Source organism: Crotalus tigris, unplaced genomic scaffold (assembly GCF_016545835.1).
Source record: "Crotalus tigris isolate CLP2741 ecotype Arizona unplaced genomic scaffold, ASM1654583v1 scf7180000024350.909852, whole genome shotgun sequence".
NCBI lineage: Eukaryota > Metazoa > Chordata > Lepidosauria > Squamata > Viperidae > Crotalus > Crotalus tigris.
The window spans coordinates 290,705-303,027 of record NW_024100519.1 but is presented as its reverse complement, the minus strand read 5'-3'; the positions used below and the strand labels follow the sequence as shown (position 1 = coordinate 303,027).

Genomic DNA, 12,323 nt, shown 5'->3' with positions numbered 1-12,323 from the left:
AGATCGAAGGATATCAAACTTTGGAGAGCTGAATTGTTGATCTCGGAGGGAGCCTCGAGCAAACCACGGTTCGTTTAGTGACCGTTGGAAGTTGCAACGGCCCTGAAAAAAATTGACTTAACGACTGTCGCCGCATCCCCGTGGTCACGTGATCAAAAATCCAGACGCTTGGCAACTGACATGTACTTATGACTGTTGCAGGGTCCGGGATCACGTGATCCCCTTTGTGCCCTCCTGATGAGCAAAGTCACCGGGAGGGAGGGAGGGAGGGGGGAAGCCAGGTTCACTTACCAACCGTGTTACTAACTTACAGCTGCAGTGATCCACACAACGACGGGAGCAAGACAGTTTGTAAAACGGGGCAAAAGTCTCACTTAGCAACTGCCAGCTGTCGTAAGGCGAGGGGCGACCTGTATTTCTTTTTCAAAACCGGAGTTTTTGCACGCTTGCTTGGGACCAGAAGGAAAGGAGCAAATTTTCTCGTTTCCTTTGATAGGAACAATATTTGTATTATATTTTGGGAATGTTCGTTTTGCTGGCTGACCGTTCCTTTTTAACGCATCCAAGCCGGCTGGCAAAATCAATTAAAAGCGTCACGGATTTTTTTATTATTATTATTATTATTTTTCTTCAGGGCCAAATACCCCTGCCAGAAAATGTACCTGGATAGAAATGCAAGCCAGTCAGTCCTCACCTTAACGGCTAGAATTTCTGCTGCTAAGCAAGGCGCTTGTTTTAAGTGAGAGTCTCCCCATCGTACAACGTTTTTGTCATTTTGTTGAGCAGCTCACTACAGCTGGCTGCAAGGAGATAACAGGTCGGCCTCAGCTTATTCAAAGAGACAGCAGCACTGGGGTGGGAACCCCCCCGACTTATGACCGTTTTTCACACTTACGACCTTTGCACAGTCTCCATGGTCACGTGATTAACATTTTGGATGCTTGGCAGCTGGCATGAACTTACGTCGGTTGCAGTGTCCCGAGGAAGGGGGGGGGGATTGTGCAATCCCCTTTTGTGCCCTCCCAAACCATCAAAGTCAACGGGGAAGCTGGGATTCCCTTAACCGGCCGTGTCGCTGCAACTTAACGGCTGCAGCGATTTTTTCTTGAACAGTCGTAAAAGTTTGCAAAAATTTGGGGCTCGGTTTTGGACATCATTTGATGTCTTGGCCAAGGAAGGCCACAATTGCTTTTTTTTCTTTCTTTCTTTCTTCCCCCTCCGGCTTCCAAACTTTTGCAGATGGCCAGGTTAATCTGGATTATTCAGTCTGAAGTAATCAACACTTGGCTGGCTTCCTTCTCCATGGGCGGTGAGCAGGTCTCACAGGCTTCCTTCTGGTGTTGACTCCAAAGGTTACCTGCAGTTACAACACTTAGCCTAGCCTAAAGTTGCTGGGGGGTGGGGTGGGGGGGATGGGGAGGAAATCCATGTTAGACCTGTTTGACATTGCCCGGTGCTTCCTGCTACAATAGACAGCTTTTTGTGCTCAGCCATAGGCAGATGTTTCGTGCCTCTGAATCCACAACTGAATTTAAATGGATTTAACTTGATTCTTAGCCTGCATCTCTGGGTTGCGCAAAGGTTATTGATCCCAACAGTTCTTTGAATTTCAGGCCCATTTGATGCCCCCACGGTGAGCTTGATGGTTTTCTTGCAGATGTTGCGTATCCCAAAGCTTGTCGGCAAGGAAACAACCAAGCTCAGAGAGCACTAAGGACCCCACAGTTTGTCCTTCTCCTCCTCTTCGTTGCAAACCAAACTCCCTTCTAGCATTGATGATGTTACCTAGTTGGGTCATGAAATGTCTGCAAGGAAACCAACCAAGCTCAGAGAGCACCAAGGACCCCACAATCCTCCTCCTCCACCACCTCCTTCTCCTCCTCCACCCCACAAGCCCCACTCCCTTCTAGCACTCATGATGTTACTAGTTGGGTCATGAAATGTCTGCAAGAAAACCACCCAGCTTAGAGAGCACCAAGGACCCCTCATTTCAACCCCCAGCTACAAATATTCTCCTTTATCGATTCCTTTTCTCTTGGGTGTGCTCGGTGCCTATTTCAGTACGATGCTTTCCTGAATAAATCCTGGTGGGACGTTTTTCCATTTCACACACACAAAAAAAACCCATCTTTATTTTTAGCAGGTCACATTTCCTAAACAAGTGGGAGCTTCCCTTTTCGTACAGGATGGGGAGAGAAAGAGAGAGAAAGAGAGAGAGAGAGAGAGAGAGAGAGAGAGAGAGAGAGAGAGAGAGAGAGAGAGAGAATGAAAATGGCGAGGGAGGCGATAGGATGATATGCAACTGAATCTGTTGTGTTTCCTGTTCTTATCTTAAAAACCTACCCTTTTTCTGTTCAAAAAGACCTATAAATCCATGTTGTCATAGAAACGGCAAAAAAACCCAATTGAAGCATTAACATTTCTACACACACACACACACCACACACACATACACACGTGCACAGATTTGCATATGCATGGTCTAGATTCTAAAAAAAAAATGGCTTACATTTCTCCTCCCTCCACCTCCTTGTTTGGGGATCACTCTCCAGATGTTGGGGCCCCCCAATCTTTGTATTCCCATCACCAGGTTTTGTCCCCCCCTCCCCAAATGTCTCAACTGGTATGAAAAGACCTTGGGTGGGCTTCCTTGGTTCGCCCCCCCTCCCCTTTTGCTTTTGAGGAAGGTAAAGTCTCCACAGGTGTCTTGGATCCCTTCTCTTTGTCAACATCTCTGGAGGGAGCCCTCTTTTGCTTTGGTAAACAAGGTGGAACTTTTGATTTTGGAAACATCCCGTCTGCTTTAAAAAATACATCTCCTGCTGTATCCTCCTCTTTCTCTTTCTACTCTGCCTCTACCTCTTCCTTCTCTCCTCCTCCTCCTCCTCCTCCTCCTCCTCCTCCTCCTCCTCCTCTTTCTACTCCACCTCCACTCTCCTTCTCCTTCTCCCCTCCTTCTCATTTTTTCATTCTTCTCTTTCTCATCCTCCTCCCTCTCTTCTTTCTACTCTGCCTCCACCTCTTCTTCTCCTCCTCCCCTTCTTCTTTTCATCCTTTTCTTTCTACTCCACCTCCACCTTCTTCCCCTTCTCCTCGTCCTTTTCTTTCTCTTCTCCTTTTTCTACTCCACCTCCTTTTCCTCCTTTTCTTTCTCCTTTTCATCTCCTTTTTCTCCTCCTCCTTGTCATCCTTCTCTTTTTCATCCTTCTTTTCTCCTCTTCCTCCTTCTCCTTGTCATCCTTCTCTTTCCCATCCTTCTCTTTTTCATCCTCCTTTTCCCCTCCTCCTCTTTCTCCTCTTCCTTTTTCTTCTCCTCCCTTCCTTCCTTCACTTTACTTCCTCTTTTCTTTCTTCGGCTTGCAGTGCAACAGCTGGGCCTCTGGAGGCGTCACGAGAAAGCAGACGGAGCATGCTCTCCTTAATCACCTACTGTGGGCTCAAACTCGTGGAGACTGTAGGCTAGGCCTCTCCGAAAGCCTTGCATGAAAACCCCCAAGGGCAGCGCAGATAAGGCTTCGGAGGTATGATCCCTTCCTTCAAGTTTTCTTTCCGACATTTCTTATAGCTGCAGGTCCTACCCCAAGGGCTGCTTCCAGAAGACCGGTTGGAGAGAAAGGGCTCGGCCAACCAAAATAGCAAAGAAGAGCTGGGTGTGCTTGTGTGTTTCTCTCTCCCTCTCTTTCTCTCTCTCTCTCTCTTTCTCTCTTTCTCTTCGATCCTTTTATCTATTCTTCTGGAAGCTAGAGTTGAAAGGCAGCTTTGGATTTACCCCAAACGAAGCAATCCATCTTTGCATGCTTGCTTAGAAAAGGCTAAAAACTGCTGTGTGGACTGAGCTCTGAATGATGAGAGCATTCTCATTCTCTTCCACCATTTTTTTCCCCTCCTCTTTCACCCTTCCATTAAATGGTTTTGCGAGCTTTTCTCTTTCTTTATTGCAGGGAATTCTACTGCAGAAGACGGGGTAAAAATAATATGGAGGCAGAAAAAAAGAGAAAGAGTTGGCCATTGGGAATATTTGCGCCTTTTAATTCTTTTTTTTTTCTCCTCTTCTCCTCCAGAATTGGAGAGTTAGAGATGGCAAGATTGGGTGGGGTAGAACATGGACCAAAAGGATTGCAGGAAAATAGGAAAAAAACAACAACAGCAACCCAGCTTTCTGTTTTTTTTTTTTTTTAAACTGAATCTTCTTTCTCCCTATAGTTATTTCCTGGAAAATGGGAAGTTTGTGGAAAGTTAGAAGAAAAAGGTTCTCTGTATTCAGTTTCAGTTCTCTTAAACAGTGCTAAGTAAAAGGCTTTCTAGGTTTCTAAAACATGGCGTCTGTTCACCAGGTAAGGTTATTTGGAGAGATTATCTAGATATTTTGGGGAGACCTCGTATTCTGGTGATTTTTTTTTTTTTTTTTTGATCCATGAAACAAAATTGGGAAGAAAATGAAAATCTCATCTGTGCAGTTGATTTTCCAACTCCAATGCAAAATGTGTTGTGTGTGGTTTAGCATATAAAATAATATTTGGTACATTTTGTTCATTTGAAAAAAAATACCGATGTTTTAAGACAGACAGTACCTATTGATAGTGCTAATGGTCTGGGTGGGCCAGCAGGCTGCTTCTAAAGCATTAAATGCATCTTGGTTTCATGTTGGTTTCCTGGTTCGCCCTGATGCTGATAATCATAGTTTGCAGGGGGGGGGGTCTGGATGAAAATGGTAACTGGAGATGATGAAAGAATCTTTGCCTGCTGGAAAAAATAAAAAAGAGGGCTTTGTAGAGATCTGGTTTGAATCAACTAAGTCTTTTACGTTGCCTTAAAAGCATATTGCATAATTGTAATTTGATTACAGAAGGGATATTGCTGTCAAAAACCAGTTGCTAAGGCATTTATATTTTGATATCTTTAGGATTATAATTAACTGTCCACTTTGGTGTGTGCTACCAGGTTATAGGCGGCACGTTTGAACTACTACATCTAGACTGGATTAAAAAATACTGTTAGTTCTCGGCTTAGGACTATATTATTGACCAATGTTTCCATCGCTAAGCAAAGCAGCTGTTAGGAGAATTTTGCCCCATGGTACCACCATTTCTTGTCACAATAGTAAGTGAATTATTGCATCTTCCTTAATGACCTACAACTGTGAGATGGAGGAAAGGAGAGGTAAAGAAAAGGGGTGATGGAGGTTAAACAAAAAAAATTTTTTGAGTGCGCACCCTTTCCTTGTTAAGAATTAGTGATGCTCGGGGTTCACACTTGGAAACATTTTTTCCCCCCAATTTGGAATGGGATGGGTATAATTACATGATGACGTGGGAATTTTTTTTCTTTTTTTAATAAGAAGAACATCACAAGTCTTTGATTCACTGGAGTGTTGGGGAAAGTGACAAATAGCTCTCGCGTTTCCAAGCAGCCTTTCAGAGCTGATCTCCCATCAAAATTGCTCCGGGATTACCGACCCGTCGGTTAATATTCTCGTCGACTTTTTACCTGCCCCCCCCCAAAGAGATGTCAACACTTTCTCCCACTTTTCATTATGGGATGGGTTGAGTTCTCGGCTTGGCGGGCGCACGTGGGAGTCTTCCTCTATTTATGGAGTAGGGCAGGAGTCTGTTGAGCGGTTACGTTTCGCACATGTCTCTCCAAAATGTCTGTTTCAAGAGGGTCCCTGTTCGCAATTAGCTAGAGGCGAAAAACTCTTCCCATTTCTAGCCTGGCCTTGTGAACAGGAAGGTCATAGAGGAAGAGCACATGTCAGTAGGCCGTCTTCTACTAGAACACGTGAGTGCTGAGTGAGGTGGAGGAGATAGGGTGATGTTGGTCTACCACAGTGCCTTTAGCTTAGTTCCACTGTGTTCTGCAGTGACGTCGTATAATCTTGGTCTTCAAGAAACTTGTGAACCAGTTCTGGATTTCAAATGGAGCTCTTAAGAGGGCAAACTGTCTATGGAGGTTCTCAGACATCCATCATCATAGTTGTCTCAAAGGGGCTTTTTTTGAAAGGCAACTGGGCTGTTTCTTTTTTGAGGAGGAAAAAGATGCTTTGCTTCTCATCTAGGAAGCTTCAACAGTTCTGACTGGATGGTTAGGAGATGGAAGGACTCCCCAACCATCCTGTCAGCAAAATTCTGGTCTTTATTGCTGGCCTTTTGCTTCTGGTGCTTTGAATTATGGGGTCACTAAACATCAAAATTGCATTTTCAGGGTTAGCAACTGCCAGTCAATGTAGAACTAGGTAAACTATGCTGTGCTAGAATTCTTCTTCTTCTTCTTCTTCTTCTTCTTCTTCTTCTTCTTCTTCTTCTTCTTCTTCTTCTTCTTCTTCTTCTTCTTCTTCTTCTTCTTCTTCTTCTTCTTCTTCTCCTTCTCCTCCTCCTCCTCCTCCTCCTCCTTCTCCTTCTCCTTCTTCTCCTTTTCCTCCTCCTCCTCCTCCTCCTCCCTCCTCCTCCGCCCAGTTGCCTTCGAAAAAGCACCTTTGAAATATAGATGGCAAAGAAGGCCATTTCGTAACAGCTGTGGCATTTGACTGAAGCTCCTTAGTCACGTTAATAGACTGTCTTGACTGTCTAGAAAGAAAACTGACGGCCTAGATTTTCTAAAGTAAATGTAGAATCTTTTTGTTACTCAAATCTGAGATCGTTGACTCAAAACCTAACCACAGAGCCAAAGTATTTAGAAAGAAAGATCTACAAAAATCAGAATTTGTTTTGAGTATCAGTATAGAACTGAGCTTGTGATTCTTCGGTACCAATAATTATTTCTGATTATCCTAATAATTCTTCGCAACAATTTGGGGGAAAAGATGAGGGCCCCAGGTGTTAGAAACATCCACCATCCAGTAGATCTCAACCTGCTCCATTCTCTCCTTCATGAGTCCAAAACAGGATCTCTTTCAAGAGGTTGAAAATGATTTCACAGTTTTAAATTCCTTGGCGTAGCCTAGGCGTTTGAAGCCTTCTATTTTTACTTTGAGTGCCATATTCCATTTTACTGAAAGAAAGATGGAGTCCAGCTACATTTTAAAGGGATAGTTATTGCTATTATCTGTGACCTATATTTCTGCAGTAGGTTATTACTGCCTGGCATGTTCTGTCTTTGAATACGCCACTTTTGTTTATATCACGGTATCTCTTTGACTAAGGTGTATGAAGACATTTCTCTGTTTGTTGGGAAAATAGCTCATTTTAGTAAAAAAAAAAAAAAGGTGTATCTTGCTGAAACACAGCGAAATAAAATAAAATAAAATAAACCAGATGCAGATTTGAATTGTTTGCATGAAGGTGATTCAATGCTCCTGGAATACTGCTTTTCATGTAAATGACTTCCCCTTGGCTTTTAAGGCTGCATAGCTGCTGAAGGAAAAGAGTAGTGAATTTTTGCTCAAGTCCCCAATTGTTAATGTCCTAATTAAAATATGAAACTTGTTCCTTAGAGCAGTCTCTGTGCTGAAAAAAAGAGTCTGCAAAAAAAATGAAAAAGAAAAGAGTGAATTTGGGAATCTGGGGAAAGTTCACTTCGGAATTGGTAGCAACGTCTTTAATGATCCAAAATGAAGGATACAGAAAGACGCATCCTTTTGAAAGAGGAACCGATGTCGCTTCACCAAGGGCACATCTCTTCTTGCAAATATTGTAGAGTTCTTTGACTATGTCAACATTTTTACGAGAAATACTTGGAGGACGACGCATAATTGAGCCTAAGTTGGACAAACTTTGGGGAGCATTGAGTCAGCAGGCGTTCAGCGGACAGGAAGAACACAGCATCCTAGGACTAAAACAGACCTTAGAGGTCTTCTAGTCCAACCCCCTGCTCAAGGCAGGAGCCGTATACAGGTACAACAGTTCGCTTTGTGACCGTTTGAAGTCTCAACGGCACTGGAAAAAAAGTGACTTAGGACCAACTTTCACATTTATGGCCCCGTTGCAGCATTCCGCGTGTTCACGTGATTTGCACTTGATGCTTGACACCTGTTTCCTATTGATGACCAACGCAAGCATTTCCATTGATTAAATGATTCCTCCTCCTTGCTTCTACATTGGATCTGTCTTAAAAAGCTTCTCGCCCTGTCCTCTGGTGCACGTAATGATCTTTGGAGAGGATGGATCATGTTATAGATTTGAAATTGGTTAAAGGTTTGGAATGAATGAAGCGTTCCCCTGCGCGAAGAACGTAAGAAGTGAGGTCTCCAAGAAACTGCATTGAGATTGATGCTTGTTAAGGATGTCACTGCTAAATGCTGAACTAGGGGTTCTAGGAAGTGTATTCATTATCTCCAGCAAGATGTGTAAATTGACTCTTTTGAACAACTGTTGGGGTGGAGCTCTGGGGTTAAGTCCCCTAAAAACATCTGGCTGGTCTTTATTGGAAATTAGATGCCAGATGAGATGACCTTTTAGGTGGTTCCAGAGCCTTCTCCCCCAAAATTACCTCCCACGTGTTTCCAACCAAGTTTGTTTATTTGTTTACTAAATGTCAACTAAACTCACCATGCGCATAAAGATCACAATTCTGCTTCTCTCCAAAACTCTTCCTAACGTGCTTGGCAACTTTTATTACAACGGATGTAATAATAACTCTTTAGCAGTGCCCCAAAAATACGCTCAGAGGTTTGATCACTTTGATTCCACAGAGAAATAGAAGTCAAAATGTCTTGGGATAAAGCTAAAAGTCAAGAAAAGTTAGCGCTTCTCATCCTGATTCTTTAACTCCGATTTAGACAAAGCAAATAAAGGGATTATTTGTCTGTCCTCGAAAAGCTTTCTTAATTTATTATGTGGACATTTTAAGCAACTGTAGGTAAGGGAACCGAATGCAAAATGGCAAGATAGGAAGGGTGTTTTCATTTGGAAACTCCACAGTTTTAATAAGGGGATGTGTGTTTGACGGTAGATATTCTCACGGAGACTCAGCTGATTCAAGATTCCTTTGAATTCTACGTGGATGACGATTTTTTGAAATTAAAATGTGCTGATGCCTAATAAAAGGGAATATCCTGGGACTAAATGTATACAAACATAAGGATAAAGAAAAAAACAACAACAACCCACCAGCTTTGTCTGGATACGTCTGAATGACTGGAGAACTTTGCAAAGCCAGAAGAACTTCTAAAACAGATCTGAAGCTAGGAAAGGATTTTGCAGACTTCAATCATCTTGCAGGTCTCTGCTTTTGTTCCCGTTGAATCCAAATAAACTGGATCTGGGAAAAAAAACCACGACCACCATTTTACTGCAAAGGAATAGATCTACAGGCACGCTTGCCTTCTTCTTCTTCTTTTTTTTTTTTTCCCTTCGCTCATGGAAATCCTCAAAGTTTCCTGCCAGTCTTCTCAGGAAGGTGAACAACACAAATAAGAAATGAAGTATTAACGTGTTAGAAAAATACCTCCAGTGGTAATGAGGTCAGCCAAATGAAAAACTAAATACGGGGTTTGTGTGTGTGTGTGTGCGCGTGTGTGCCTGCGCCTGTCTGCCTACCTATCTGTGTAAATAATTTTTGAGCTCGGTGTGACCAGCTTTTTGTTTCTGTTCCCGCAGAATCATCCATTGAGTTGGAAATATTTGTTTTTGCCAGGGAGGGTGAATTGATTCGGTGTGTAGATCTCCTGTGACAGGGAGGGGGAACCTATGGCATCTGGCTCTTTAAATACCATTGGCCAGTTTGATGGATGCCATCTGGGGAAAGCAGAAGCCCTGAAAAAGGGAAATGTAAGACTTTGGGAAAGGCCTGGGGTGGGGAACGCGCGTGGGTCCCTTCCAACCCAACTTTAGTGGCACTTTCTTTTTTTTAATTTCAATTTTTATTTGCACTTGAGGTCAGCTCCTTGCTCTCTTCCTTTGCTGAGCAAGGAGGTGGCCCCTGCCTCCTCTCCTGGAATGGAGAGCCGCCAGTGGATTGAGGTGGGTTGAATCCCTGCTCTTCCAGCTAATGACACTTCCTTATGCTTACGTTTCATTAAACCTCCGAAATGGCTGAAGAGCAGCCCGTAGTGAGCATGCTCCAGTTAACAAACTGCACCCATAGAGGGAGATGGTGATGTGAACATAGGACTTAGAGGCCTGGACGGGAGATTTGTGGGGGGTTTTTCCCCTTCAAACAGAACCAGAGGTAGGCTGAGCTGGCTTTGATTGGGTTGAGGGCTTCAGAAAGGGCTCTGGAAGCTTCCTTGCAAAGGCTGGCATGGCTTCTGCAAGGAGCAGAAAGGACATTTGAGATCAGATTTTTATTTTATTTTTTTTAGCAAGCTTCCTGGGTATACCTTCAGACTTGGAAACAAAAGCTCCTTTCCTTAACCTGTAAATCTGAATTTTAGGGCAGGGATTCCTCAGCCAAGGGAATGAATGTGGTTGGTTGGGTTTTTCTTTTGCTTTGGACTGTACTTCTCACATGGATTTTGGCTCCATATTGCAAGGACTTCATTTCACTTTCACACCCAAATTGCTGACTGGGGAGAGGAATGCAGTGTGCTGCCTGATTTTCCACCATTCTCCTCCTCCTTCTCCTCCTCTTGGTTTATTGATGTGATATCTTTGTTTGTTTGTTTGTCGTGCGAAGTAGGGAAAATGAATCTGTTCTGGAAGCACAAAGACTGGGGTAGCAGGAAAGTGGCTGTGTTTTGTCTTGAGTTCACGCGAGGCGTTGTGTTGGGATGGTGAGGTCAACCCAGAAGATGTAAAGAGGTCTTGGGTTTGAGGGATTGGGGTAAGAAGGTGTGAGAAGAACAGAAATGCCCCTTGTGGGTTGCCCGATGGAGGCTGCTGGGTGTTTTAGATTGGTAGAGACTGGAACAATCCTACTGTAGCTTTTAAAAAAAACTTGTCTCTTTTTCTGGGGAATTCAAGGATTTTTGCACCTCAAATGCTTCCTGACTTGAGTTAGGTTGGTTTTGCGGCGGGCTCTTGTGTTTGTGGCCAATGTCACACGTGGAGAAGTCAAATAGGCCTGAAATACCAATATTGATCCCACTTGGAGGGCTCGGTTGGGAAGAAAGGATCCACTGTAAAGAGGATTCACGGAGTGGAAATTTGTTTTTGTTCTTCAGTCCATCTTTTTTTCTGATAAGGTGATGAGACTTCTCGTGGTCTAAAAATGGCCCACCAGGATTCATTTCTGGAATAGGACAACTGTCAAGAAGGGGCCTGTGTATGTGTGTGAATTTCACTTCTCTAACTTTAGCTTCTTTCGTCAAATGTTCCCCGGGTGGGAAAAATCTGGCAATTTCAGCTCCTTAAAACTCGTAAAGGCCACAGTTTTCTGTGTGAGTTTCCATACCAGGCTGCAGATCCAAAGGGATAAAGGAGTCTGGAAACTGGGGATCATTTTAGATCCGGGGGCTTAATGAGCGTTGGAAACGCTTGCGTGAGATCAAATAAATCTGGGGAAGAAGCAAAAAAAAAATGCCGTGCTGGATGCTTTTTATTCCCTCGTCTTCAAAATTAGATCCTGCTATCCAACGTTCACTGATGGTTGCCGATAAAGGATTTGAGGACTTAAATTCGATCAAGCTGTTTTGTTCTTCCTCGGGGGAAAAAAAATACATATTAAGGCAGATTGGAGCCTCGTCTGTCAGTTCTTCACCACCTCAGCAGCTCCATTCCTGTTCCCCTTCCCTGATTATTAGGAGAATCTCTTTGTAGAGATCTGGGAACATCTGTTTCGGCTTCCTTAATCTGCTGAGTCTGCCTTTAAAACCCAAGGATCAGCTGATGATCATGGAAGCAGTTGGGAATAAAGGCACTTTGGAGCCAAACCAGCTGGATCCTCAGCTCCCGACGTGCAAACATTGCAAAAATGGAGAGCCAAGAAGGTGAGGGGAGAGAGAGAGAGAGAGAGACGCTGGAGAAGAAAGGGAGAAGCAGCGCATCTGGAGCAGCCGCAGAAAGCATGCTTGCAAAATGGCAGCCATTTTGTCCCTCTTCAGTTTTGCAGGAGGACGTTTACTACTCTTAACATGGCCACCATCTTTACAACCACCTCCAATCTTTTCTACTTTGGCCAGGGATGAGAGGCAGAAAAACCAACAACCCAGAGCCGGACAGCGAGATTGATTTCAACTGGCCTACCTGAAGCCCGTTCTTGTATGTAAAAAAAGAAGAAGAAGAAGAAGCTTATGCATGATTCAGAACCCAATTTTATTTCCTCCCGCTCTCTTCCCAGGCAAGATCTTTATTTATACAGTCACAGCTGCCACTGTAGAAATAAAGTCTTTTTTTGTCCGATAGCGCTGCGAAGGGTCGACATATTTAAGACCTGAATTCACGGTGAGCCAATCAAAGACCTGGGAAATTGGGAAATGCAGATGTGTAATTTCTTCATATGTTCTAGTT

General features: G+C 43.6%; 1 protein-coding gene across 5 annotated transcripts in view; it reads left to right on the top strand.

The window, feature by feature from the left end:
- EHMT1 (euchromatic histone lysine methyltransferase 1) overlaps positions 1 to 12,323 on the top strand; it is a 71,235-nt gene that overhangs the window by 6,028 nt on the left and 52,884 nt on the right. For 2 of the 5 annotated variants that reach the window (XM_039327053.1, XM_039327048.1), the window contains exon 1: positions 9,745 to 10,104. The exons of 1 other annotated variant lie outside the window; for it this stretch is intronic. Coding sequence is in view for 1 of the 4 variants with exons in the window: in XM_039327050.1 (XP_039182984.1) it covers positions 3,483 to 3,521 (39 nt within the window). In the remaining 3 variants the exon portion in view is untranslated. Of the gene's footprint in view, positions 1 to 3,373; positions 3,522 to 9,744; positions 10,105 to 12,323 lie in introns of those variants that run through there. 2 more of the 5 variants (XM_039327050.1, XM_039327047.1) reach the window with 2 other exon arrangements.